This window comes from Pieris brassicae, chromosome 10, assembly GCF_905147105.1.
Source record: "Pieris brassicae chromosome 10, ilPieBrab1.1, whole genome shotgun sequence".
In the NCBI taxonomy this organism is placed as follows: Eukaryota; Metazoa; Arthropoda; class Insecta; order Lepidoptera; family Pieridae; genus Pieris; species Pieris brassicae.
The window spans coordinates 5,849,145-5,862,162 of record NC_059674.1 but is presented as its reverse complement, the minus strand read 5'-3'; the positions used below and the strand labels follow the sequence as shown (position 1 = coordinate 5,862,162).

The 13,018-nt window shown below is 32.4% G+C and overlaps 3 protein-coding genes across 3 annotated transcripts in view; 2 read left to right on the top strand and 1 right to left on the bottom strand.

The window, feature by feature from the left end:
• Positions 1-5,505, top strand: part of LOC123714981 — a 32,317-nt gene extending 26,812 nt beyond the window's left edge. The window contains exons 22-25 of the mRNA XM_045669713.1: positions 187-350; positions 1,479-1,563; positions 2,881-3,060; positions 4,468-5,505. Of these exons, the coding sequence (XP_045525669.1) occupies positions 187-350; positions 1,479-1,563; positions 2,881-3,060; positions 4,468-4,637 (599 nt within the window). The 3' untranslated portion in view covers positions 4,638-5,505. The remainder of the gene's footprint in view (positions 1-186; positions 351-1,478; positions 1,564-2,880; positions 3,061-4,467) is intronic.
• A 3,590-nt stretch (positions 5,506-9,095) lies between these two features.
• On the bottom strand, positions 9,096-10,843 carry LOC123715193. Its single transcript, XM_045670101.1, has 2 exons — positions 9,948-10,843; positions 9,096-9,857 (listed from the first exon to the last, which is right to left on the bottom strand). Exons 1-2 carry the CDS (start codon positions 10,777-10,779, stop codon positions 9,256-9,258), a joined length of 1,434 nt encoding a protein of 477 aa, XP_045526057.1. The 5' UTR covers positions 10,780-10,843; the 3' UTR covers positions 9,096-9,255.
• A 246-nt stretch (positions 10,844-11,089) lies between these two features.
• On the top strand, positions 11,090-12,864 carry LOC123715777. The gene is made up of 2 exons (XM_045671068.1): positions 11,090-11,365; positions 11,491-12,864. The coding sequence occupies exons 1-2, from the start codon at positions 11,197-11,199 to the stop codon at positions 12,846-12,848; spliced, it is 1,527 nt and encodes a 508-aa protein (XP_045527024.1). The 5' UTR covers positions 11,090-11,196; the 3' UTR covers positions 12,849-12,864.
• The last annotated feature ends 154 nt before the right edge of the window (positions 12,865-13,018 follow it).

The window sequence follows — 13,018 nt, the reverse complement described above, 5'->3', positions numbered from 1 at the left end:
TACACTACGTATGATTATATATGTCAAGAACGTAGTGCGTTTGATATACGTTCGTATAGTGAGATTCGAAAACAACAATTGCCACTTTGACTTCCATATGTCAAAATCCGATATGATTTTACAAGATACTCAGCGATACCTCACGTTTTTTGATTTAATCCATTAAAGAATTGCAAATATTTTCAGAACTAGCCCCGATAATGTACTACGAGATAGACTACGTGAGTGTTCCGGCGTCGGGTTGCGACTTCATAGTACTCGACATCGGCACACTCTTCGCCGGCCTCCTTAGCGGATATCCGTCTGACACGCCACGAGCATCCTTTATCTTGGATAATTTACCTGATTTGGTCAGTAAAATAAGTTTATAACTTGTAGCATGCTACATTGATTCTCTTACATTTACTTGAAGTATTACGTAAGCAGATTTACTAAAATTTAAATAGATTTACTATATCTGTCAGCAAAAGTAAGCAAAGCTCAAAGTCAAAGATCTTTTATTCATATGGGTAACACAATGTACACTTATGAACGTCAAAAAAAATGAAATGCTTCTGATGTTACATTTACTGCCAGTTCTCAAATCGAGGGCGTAGAACGGAAGAGAAGAACTGTATATAAAGTCTCCGACACTCTTTTTCAAGTTTTTTTGTATTACACACGTTTGTAAGGAGCTGCAACCATAACACCATGTTCCACATGACATCAGCAGGAGACATGGTGAAATAAGACCACGCACTTATATTCTCGTGGGAACAACACGCAAATACATAGTCGATATAACTAATATTATCACATACACGAATTCAAGTACGACCAGCCACCACAAGTAGCACCCGTTAACGAGTATATAAACGTAGTTCTCAAATATAATAATATATAAACGAATAAATTTTTTGTAGGAGTCCTTGAAAATGAATTTCGTTCACAAGCATAGACGATCTGTGTGAAACAGTAAATAATTACGGTTGAAAATTTTTATAATTAATTCCAATATTTTTGTATATGTATATATATTTTAAGACTTCAACTTTATTTGTAAGACCTAAAATAAATATGTCTGTATAAGGGATAGGGGCGTGCGCGTGGAAAAATTACATAACCAGTTTCGGTCACAGCGACAAATCGACTCAACGTCTCTTATAAAAATGAGATATATTCATATGAATGAGAACTATTCATTGTATTTTTACTAAATACAATATAATTTTCTTTTTTTGTAAAAAATATTTTTGTGTTCCAACAGCTTAACAGATTTGATTAAAATTTTGAAAATCCTTTAAAATCGTTGAGCTCTTATCATTTTAATGTGATTGACCTATGAAGCACATTGTGTACATATAGTTTAATTACATTTTGAATATACTTAACAGAATTAAAAATTACATTATAGTATATATGGTTCTATATTTACTTATAAATAATTTTAACGGTTTTTAAAGTCTAGTGCTAATAGCCTATTATCAATCTGTTTCCAGATGGCAGCATACTGTGACAGTGATTTGGGCCGGGATCCATATTTACCTCTAACTAACGAAATCTGCATTGCGAAGTTGCCTCCGCGTAAGTATTACTGCTTCTTAGAGAAGCAGGAGAAAACCATACAGTAAATTGATTAAATATTTTAAGTGAAACTTCTCGGCGCATGAGAAACGTCACGAAGGTGTGTACCTTTTATGTAGAAGAAAAAGTGAGAGATTGAGACCGATTGAGAGAAAGGGAGATCGAGAAACACGCTATTGGTTGATGTATTTCGTTTAGTTGTTACATATTAGAACTTTAGATGGCAATTCTGTCGCATAACGTCTTGTGCAGTAAACGCAGATTTTTTTATTTATTTATTTCTTTCCTGTATTAAAATAAAAAATTCGTGCATACAAAGAACACATGTCAGAAGTGAAACTTCTTTGGCAAAGTAATTTTTAAGTCTTGTTCATATTTATACAAATCTAAAACTAGATTTTCAAGACTTAGAGGGAGGGAAAAAGGGGAGATATATTAGGAATTTGATGAATTTAATTGTCATTAAAATATTAAGTGTCGCAAATTAATACAAATTATATATATTTTTTTTTAATTCTTCGATTCCTATGTTATTCGACGCGATTTCGATATTGGTATTGTTGTGACTAAAAGCATTATGATAATAAATATAACTTCGAATTTCAACATTATCTAAATATCTCGTAAAAATAGCATCTACTGTCGTTCTACTCTCGCTCCATGGCTATTTGCTTCATGCTACGTTCGCCCTTTCTCACTCTCTCTCAAACGACCTCAATCGCTCTCACCCTTTTCTTAGACAAAAACGCTGCACAAGATGTGCTTGACGCTAATATTATTATTATTGCGTTTCATCATAAGATATGCCAGTCTTAAATTGCACCTGTTCATTTTTATTTCATAGACATTTATTTATAACGCCTACTTAAGCGTAAACTTAAACTTAAAAATTATATATAACAAAAAAACAATTATACTAAAAAACTGCCGATGATGTTCAAACATTTACGAAAGGAAAACAATAAATACATTTATTTAAGAAAACACTTTAAACGGATTGAAGCTATGTATTATTATTATAAATTTAAAATTATGTAAATAATAATTAATTTTATAATAATAATACGTAGCTTCACCTAAACTAACTAACATAAACTTAAAATTATGTAAATAATTATAAGTTTATAATAATACATAGCTTTAATCCGTTTAAAAGTGTTTTCTTAATGTGTAAAAGCTATGTTAACAAAAGACAATACTATGTACATTTATTTCAATAATGCCTAATTCGGCTGTGTTCTGTGCGCGCTGTGTGATGATGCAGGTGATTTGGATCTTAATACTCCTTTTATATCCTTTGACTGACACTGTTTTCAGATGAAGAATGGTTCCGTGCGGTGATGCTGGAACAGGAAAATGGCGCGGGTGGGACCGAAGCTAAGGTGGCGTACATCGACTATGGGAATATCGCCACGGTACCAATCAGTGTGCTGAGGAAAATGGTGCCGGAGTTTGTCAATGATATACCGGGGTTGGCTTCGACTGTGCAGATACGAGGTATGAGTTTTTATTAGATAAAATCTCTAATATAAGGGATTGTATTGTATTTTGCTAACATAGCATTTACACATAAGGAAAACACTTTTTAAACGGATTGAAACTATGTATTATTATTATAAACTTATAATTATTTTATATAAATTTAAATTTTTCCGACGTTTCGCGTGCTTTACAGCTTGCGTGGTCACGGTGACTGAAGACAAAAGGTGTTGAATGTCAAAAGTATCACAGCTGTAGAGAAAGTTGTGTTATCTGTATTTATTTCCCCGGAGTTGGTATCGACTAAAAGATGACGGTTTTTTGGAGAAATGACTCACGGTGTCCTCTATTTTCGCGGATTGTTGCTTCAATTCGTTTAAAAAGTGTTTTCTTAATAAGGGGATTACTTTGAAAGTAGTAGTGGAAAAGTGGGTTTAGAGAAAAAAAAATATTTACGGTATTTAGTGTTATTGTATGTTAAATATAATTTTTAGTACATTAGGTTGGTTAGGTAGTCTTAAGTTAGATAATTCTCCATTATGTCTCCGTCAAGAGGCGTGATAAATGTAGGATAAATAAGTTAATTAATGGCCTTTTTAGGTCTGGACCTCAAATTTCTGAAACTGTTTCATGATCATTTGTCAATCTAATAGGCAAGTAGGTGATCAGCCTTCTGTGCTTGACACATACCGTCGACCTTTTGAATCTAAAGGCGGTTTTCTCACGATGCTTTCCTTCACCATTCGAGCGAATGTTAAATGCGCAATAAAAAAAGACTTGGTGCACAGCCCGGTATTGAACCTACGACCTCAGGGATAAATGCAGAATAAAGTGATGCTTATATTTTAAAATAATTTATTCCTAGAAGAAGATACATAAAAATAGAGAATGTTGTTTGCGTGAACAACGGTGAAATCAAAATGATCCTTCATTTGTACTGAGTAGTGTGTACACAATGTATTTAAAGAGAAATATTGTGAGAATTATTTTTGAGACACAGTATTGTTAAAATAACTTTCAAGAGAAATTTATAAAAACTAAACTAAGATTTTTTAGGAAAACTGATAATGTGTGTGTTTTTTCTTGTAAGAGCTAATATTACGTTTATCAATGTAAATGTCCCTGAGGTCGTAGGTTCGAATTCTGGCTGTGTACTATTGGATATTATGTCTATGTGCGCATTTAACACTCGCTTATATAGTAAAGAAAAACAAAAGCAAAATTATGCCTTAGATCCAAAATCATGTGCTGATCACCTATTAAATTAAAAAATCACAGAACAGATAAAGACACCTGAGGCCTATACCTAAAAGGCTGTACCGCCACTGGTTATTTATCTCTGACAGTTAATACGAAAACCTTGCTTCTAAAAATATAATGAAATAAAAATGTACCTAATTTCTACAAATGTTTTTTTCTCTCCAGATTTTCCAGCTTCCCCAACTGAAGCAATGGTGGAGCGCGCATTGGAATACCTACAATTGGACGAATTTGACCGCGGTCGCCTAACAATTAAAAATTGTACCAAAATCGGAAAGAACACTTACGAAGTTGATGCGCCGGGGCTAATTGCTATGATGAATGGGAAATTATAATTACGGTTGGAAAACTTAAGCTGTGATGGAGACTTGGGGTGGACGATGGGTTCCATGTCATAATTTTTTTTTATTGAATTTTACACGTATACGTACTTAGGGAGCGTTCAAGTATTACGTAACGAATGCGGGGCGGGGATTGAATTACGCGTTATTGTTAATATTATTTTCCACTTTCCAGTACTTAATACCACATAATGGTAAGTTTTAGGTTTAAAGAGTCACTGGGGTTGGCACGAAACGTTTTAGTATTGAATACAGAACGTCCAAAAATTGCGTAACGTAATACTTGAACTCTCCCTTACTCTTTGAAGTTTTTATATTAAATGTAAAATGGTTGATCACCGCTTGAAGCAGCTTACGGTACCTTCATTATCAATATCTATGCTATGGCCTTGGATTGTATAGATCTATTGTTTCTTCAGAAAACTGTATACGAAATGTTTTACGTTTTGAAATTTGAAGAACTCGCATTTTTTGACGTAAATTTGTGTTTTTTAATGCAAAATGGTTTAGAAAAACTTTTTTTAGATTTTATTTTAAAAAAACGTTGAGTTTTACATCCAGTATTTAGCAATGTTTTACTATTTTAATCTGAAGGTTAGAGTTAAAGTCGAAACTTAGCGCTAATTATGACTGCCATTGTCTAAAACACCGGTTTTGACATAAGCAAATTCCAAAATTATTTATTCATTTAGGTAACACAATGTACACTTACGTAAATATGAAAATACATATTAAATACTAAATGCTTGTAATTTTACATTTACTACCAGTTTGCAAGTCAAAGCAAGTGGTCAAGAAGAACTGGCAAGAAACTCTCCGCCACTCTTTTTATTTAAGTTTTGAGTCATACAAATTGTTTGAACTGGAGCAAATCAATTCCAAGGATTAGGATCATTTCAATATTCGTCAAATTTATAAAAAGCTTTATCGATTAATTTACGTTTAACGAGAGTTTTGAATTTATTCAGTGATAATTCTCTAATATCGCTTGGGAGTTTGTTGTCAAAACGAATACAATTTCCATATAAGGAGTGGTTTGTTTTCTGGAGCCTGGTTGGTTATTACTAGTACACTCAAATTATTTCTGTTTCGAGTATTATACTAAAAAAGTCACTTTTTTTAAATCGTTTATATTTTTTTTGAACATACAATATATTGTCCAGATAGTGTCGTAATATTTAATCCCATAAACTTTTTCCATATCGAATCCCGTATAGTTCGCTTGGTCACGACTTTAATACTACCCTAAGATCTGTTAGTTTAGACCATAGTTGTTATATTTAAGTTTTTACCTTTATTTGGTAGATTCTATTACGCCGTAGTAAGTTAGACTAATTTGAAACATAAGTAACCAAAATAAAGTTTTTGTATGGAAGTTCTAAGTGCCCTGTGGTATTTACAAGCTTGATCCATCGAATAGAAAACGTAAACTATTCAACTTTACGTAAAATACATTACGTTAACTATTAGATGGATCGAAATTGATCTTTCGATAGACAGATCGATGATTTCCAGTTATAAAAATGACGTATACGAATACTTGATGGAGCTGTTCTAAGGTTCGTGATAAGGGAGACTCGGAGACTTAGTGCTAAATATGTATTGGTAATAGTTTACGCTATGTTGAATATATGTTACAAATTATATATTAACGTTTGAATTGTCAAAAACTAACAATATGAATTGTCAAAAATGAAGACATGAAGGTCGAATGTTTTACGAAACTTTTGGACAAAAATATTTCGAAAACTTTATCAATTTTATTTTATTTTATGAAGACTTAAATTATTGTACTGTTGCATTTATATAAGTACTATGTTGTCTCTTTTCCCCGACATTTATTTAGGCTGATTTTGTGATAATCATTCTTATAACTAATTCGATTATACGTATTCTAAGGTATATTCATAATCTGCCTTGAGCGCTGTCAAATGTGTCAAAATCTTATTGGACGAAACTAAAAAAAACGACCATTTTTGATCACATTTATAAGATATTTTAGTGTCAAATCGAACTTCATTTTGATTTGAAATATAGGGGAGGGATAAAACAGAAAGCTTTAAAGATAAAACAGACACAAAAATGTGTTTCTGTAGGATTATGAGACGCAGATTGATTCTTGTCTTCTCAAGACGAAGAGTCTAGGCAATGGACATTACACATAATCTAAATTACAGTAATGTTGCATCAGTATTGCTTTGCGGTTCGCTTAGCACTTTTCCATATATTTTACGTCACTGTTTTGATGACGTTCTTTCAAGACTGGCTGGTTTTGGTAATTTTTGCCTTGTCTTTTCCTGTTACCATTACGACAATGTTTTACCCCCGACACGAGGGTAAGTTTCACGTTTTTCATTTGCACAGTAGTTCCTACGGGTGGAGTAATTACCGATAAGGATGAACGCAGGGATTTATATTTTTCGTAATAAATTTTCAATGTTATCAATTGATATTGAGATAGTTTTTTCCTTGGAATGAAATCTCGTTCTTGTCCTTGACAGCTCAGCTCGGACTGTTTAGGCCTCAACTATCAGCAATTTTTTACCGTCTTAAGGAGACTTTTACAACAATTTAAAGTTGTGATTAACTCTCCAGCTCCACATTGTGGGAATGTGTCAGACGTAACAACTAAATTTTCTAAGATTTTTTTCTTATTTTAGAATGGTATGATATCTTTAGGAATTGCATCTTGCTTGGTTATAGCATAAAGATTGCCTTGTCGTAAATTCATTGAATATCTAAATACATACACAGCGTTTTTGTCTGTTAAATGTGTACTACGGTACTAAGCGTCTGTATTGCCGTAACGCGTGACGACTGACGTAATTAATATAAATTTTATGCGAGATAATTTGCACCCAAATATCGGAATTTGGTCTGCTTGTAATTTTTAATCTCCCATCTTTTAGTTTTTGGTAGAATTTTCTATGACATTATCACCCACACGTTGTTAGGTAACACTTGTTTTCAGGCCTTAATCTATAAACTTGAGTGTTTTACATTTCACTCGACTTTTGAGTTCAAGACTTAGGGCCCTATTCTCAATATGGGCCTTGAATGGTTATGACGTTTTCACTTTCATAGCTTTGATAAGAATAAGTACGTCTAAGGCAGTAGTTAAATTAGTTGACTAAAAAGTTTTCAACTGACGTGCTACGATCAGGGATAGAAGTCGAACTTTAGACATCCTTATTTAAATGTCAATCGTCATAACGAATTCTATAGAAAACAATGACTGTCAAATGTACTGTGTAGAAAGTATCGTAGAAATTACGAATACTATATTAGGTGTGTATTACCCGGTATATAGCTTGTATTACGACATTTAAAGTAAAACCTTTTCACTACACCTTAAACAATACACAATTGAGAGACTATTAGAGATTAGGTAGTTATAAGACTAATTAGTTTTAATGAATACGGGGGTTACAAAAGTTTTTCTGTAGGGTACCACAAGTACCCATTGTTGTTGTAATTACAAATAAGTTTTCACTGTTTAAAAGTCTTTTTTAATGTCATGTTAAAATAACTTAATTTTCGTTTTAAGTATGAATAATAAATAAGTTTAAATTTGAATGTTTCATTTATACATAAAATGTAATTACGTCAACACACATTTCTGCGTTGCAAATAAAATCATGGTTGGTATATACTTTTAAGAATAATATACTTATTATGATCTTAATAATAAATGTGCTACTGTTATCATGAGAGAAGAATCTCAGAGAAGAAATTTATCTAGGAGTGCACCAGTAACCTGTCAAGTCGAGCTAAAAAGTGGCAAGGCCGTATCACCCTTTCCTCTAAACATCTAAATAGATTAATATAAAATTGTGACTACTTGTGAGATATATTGTGTTTTCTTTCCGTGGCCAAGTTAATATCTTTATTTAAAACATATGTAATAGTGATATGGTCACTATAATTGTTAGAGGTTAGCTAATTGCGTAAAAACTTAAGAAAAGGTCCCTCAAGTAAGGACGAAAGAAATTAATCGACCTGGTAATGCATGGATCTCGACTTACGGTATAACGAGTTTTAAGTTACTTTTTACTTAAGTGATTTTAATACTACAGGGAACAGCGTAGTGCGAAAACGATAATTTAATGTGATTGAAGCAATTCCTATCATTACAGTATACCTATATTTTTTAGTGGTGCGAGATTCAAGTCCAATGCAACATTTGTACACGTGCATCCCCGTTGAATAAGGAAGCGACTAGAGTATGTAAATTGGTCACTCACTGCATTTCAGAACGTTCATCACCGACTCTTTAAAGAAACAAATGCAGAAATGTTTGCCCTGTGCCACATTGGGCGGTTTACAGAATTTCATTGAAAATTTTTCATAAAATAATAGTGTCGTATGCAAGCTGGCCTAGAACGAAGAGAACGCATTAAGAATAAAAGATACTTTTATTAGTAAAATTCTTTAAAAAACTTATCAACGCCCTTATGTTACTAGTGACATAATAAGTAACCAAATTTTTATATTTTTGTATAAAGATATGATTAGAACATATTCCATTCTAAATCAACACATGAAAAATCGTGGGCGTAGGTTAATGTCCATTAAATCGGCGTCCTTTTTACATACAGATTCAAGAAAACATTTATTCTTTATGCCTCTGTTTAATTTTTATTTTGCCGGTATACCTTTCATCCATATGATCATAGATCAAGTCAGGCGTCTGCGGTCGCTCTAAGAACTTTTTGAATGATTTTATCAGCTTTTGTTTCTCCAAAACCTTATCCTTTTTGGAACTTTTGGAGATTGCTGCCAACGTTGTATCTATCCAGGCCTCGTAATATGGAATTGCCAGTTTATTAACGCAACTAGGCGCCCATTTCGCGACCTCTGTCGGTGGCGATTCGCCTTTCTTGACTAAGACCGGTGACAGAAAACTTCTTTTTTTACGGAATCTCTTTTTCTTCTCTTTACTAGAATTTGATACATTTGTATTTTTATCGCATGATTTAACTTTTTCTTTTCGCTTTACAATTGGTATTTTTATTTCTATAGGCCTTATTTCTCGATGCTTTAGGTCTGTAAACGTGACAGCTTTGTAAACTTTTGTATCGTGTTTCGAACGGATAGTAGTAATGACGGGCCGACGCGAACTTTCGGATTTCTTCAGAGAATCCTTTGTTTTGATGCTGACCGATTTATTGTCTAATATCTCCTTGCTTTGTTTCTGTTTGCTTTCCGGAGAGTCTAGAATTAGTTTCAGTTATTACAATTTTCTATAAGTACGAAAAAAATGATTTTGTTTACTATCTAATAAATCTATTAAAAGGTGCTTACCAATTTGGCTCACTTCCTTTATATTAGAGCTAACTTTGCTTTTAATAAAATGTTTTTCCTTTATTTTCTTTCTTTCGTTAGCGTCCAATAGTTTAGTATTTCTTTTGCTACATTCATCAACACCTTCTTTATTTTGTTTACATTTCAACACTTCATTTATCTGAGATTCTATAGCGCTATCTACAAATTCATCCTGAATTGGTTGTGGTCTTGGCTTTTGCAATAACGCACCGTTATTTACTTCTTTATTACACCTGGTATATTCGTTACTAACAAGGTAACCTAAATTCATTTTATCTAATGTATGTTTTAATACATCATGTTGGACCAAATTTGGTATTTCGTTCGAATGCAATACTTTTCCACCATTAGCTTTTGGTCTTTCTAATTTATTATTAATATTAGATACATTTGACAAATTGTTATCTTTAGATTTGTGATCAGAATACATTTTGAGATTTTGGATGTAAGTTTTTACTCTTGATCTTACATTGATAGGCTTAGATAAAGTTTCTTCAGTTTTGGACTTAATTTCATTCGTTTTAACTGAAGTTTTATTTCCTAATGCATTCCTATCGGGTGTAGAATGCTTTATATTATCGTTATCTACATTTAATTTTGTATTGCGTAGTTTTATCTCACATCTATTTGTTCGAATATCCGCATTGGTACGAGATTTAAGAAGTATTTTCTTCGAATCACCTCTGTCAGCAAGATATAGACCATTCGTTAAGCGCGAATTTAACGATTTATCTTCTAATTTTAAAATGTCCCCTTGGTCTGTTACTTTAGCTTTTGGTTCATTAATTCTTTTGGAATTTATCTTTTCCATTTGCCTAAATTATATTTAATGGATAACTAAAAATTTTGTTTGCCGTTGCCAGCTAGATGATATAACCGTCATTTCTGCGTGACATCTTAAATATATGATATAATATAAAATAATTATTCTATAGATAAAAATTAATAAATTATTTTATAATTGTTTTTTGCGATAATTAAAAGAATCGCAGATAGCCACTTTCATTATTTGTATCACTAATAATGATTACTATAATATTACTTTTAGTACAAATTCAATGAAAAACGTTAAACAATCTGTGTTAGGAAATGTCAATAATTCAAACAAACTCTTTACTGGTCATACTCTGGCCATTTATAGTCCGAAAGCAACTGCCAAAAGCCATCAAAATCTGCAAGTAATGAAGTCTTAAAATAAAAAATTCCAAAAAAATTACAATCACTTACCATGGATCCAAAAACGACCGTGGTTAAATCTAAGTCATCTAACGGTGGGGTTTCAAATAAGCGAGAAAAACAGAAGTTCACTAAAAGTGATGCAGAATTTCAACCATTCTGTATGAAAAAACGCGGCGTATATGTTGAAAACAAAGATGATAAACTTATTAATATTTATGGTAAGTTTTAATTATACAATTACATCCATCAAAATCTATAAAAAAGGTGGTAACCAGTAAACCCAGTAATTTCAATAAAAATAAAATATAGCAAAGTAATGTAAACTTACAATTTTGTTTTCTAGAAAATAATGATGCCGAAATCAAGAAGAAACCCCCGCCACGACCACGGCCAGGCCAAAAGAAGTTCCTTACATCCGTTCTTAATATATTGTCTAAATCAACCACCGGTACACAATATCCAGATAGTGAACAGATTAGAGCCAGGAAGAAAACTAGCAAGATACATAAAAAAAGATATCAAGAACCAGAACCATACAACGATGAATATATTGAAACAACAATTAAAACGAAAAAACCGAAGTACAAATCGAAAATATTAAATGGTGATAGCTATATTTCATTCAACGATAAATTTGTGGTTTTACAATCAAAAAAAGATATCATACATACCCCATCCAATTTCTCCGAAAACTTTCCCATAAGTGAATCAAGTAATCCTATAAGAGAGCTATTGGAAAATAATATTTATAGTGGTGTAGCTGAAGGTTTAGCCAAGGAAATACTAGAAGGACGATCTGAAACTCCTGTTATCAATCCAGACGATCCTTCGACATTAGTCGCAGATACACCAAAAGACGATAAGAAAATATACAACTTCTTTGTTGATTTACTTGAAACCACATTCGACGTATATAATGTAGAAACTGAACAGGCGAAATCCAAAGACTCAATATTGGAGATTGAAGAAACAGTGGCCAAAAAATTAAATTTTAACATCGATACACCTGAAAAGGAGGAATGTCATGATCACGACTATGATTTGAAGTTTCAAATACAGGAAGATAAGATATATGAACCGGTTTACATGAATCAAAGGCCTAAAGCTAAAAGGAAATTGCCAAAACGATGCCTTCACTCCCGTTCATTCGTATACTCTCAACCACTTCCGAAATCAAAAAGTCTTGACATCAAGAAGAAAACACAGACTCAGCAATCTAAGAAAAATGAACTATTGAACACAATAAAAGAAGAACTAAAGATGGATTTCATGACATACGAGGAGCCGCAAAACTTATTTCAGGCCTTACGAAACATGGCGAAATATAAAAGAAAGTGCCAGGGAAAAAAAACAATACATTTCGAACAAAATGATAGAAGTCTTAATGATGAATGCATTTTCAGCCGTGATATATTTTCAGATAAAAAGATAGCAAATCGTAAAGTACGAAAGGAAAAAATAAAAGTCGAGAAAGAAGCACACTCTGTAGCAAAACATTTTAGACCTAAAAAGGAACCAGAAATTAATTTGTCCAGTCATTCATTAAAGGTTTTCGGTATTGAGTATGAAAATAATTATGACCACACTAAATACATCCCAAGCTCTCCTAATATCTCTGAGGTTGAAGATTTTAATGGATCTTTTGGAATTTCTGCCTCTTCTCTAGATATAAAGGGATTTTATTCATTAATACAAGAATAAATTGTAACTGCCTATATTTTTTGTTCTAATTAACGCGCTATAAACTTTATGCTCTTAATTTAAAGGATGCCTAAAGAAGGCATGGCCGCCGAAACCTAATTTTTTTCAATTTATGCTTAAAGTTCAATACTTATTATGAGCATGTAGCAACTTGAATTGATATTTGAAGA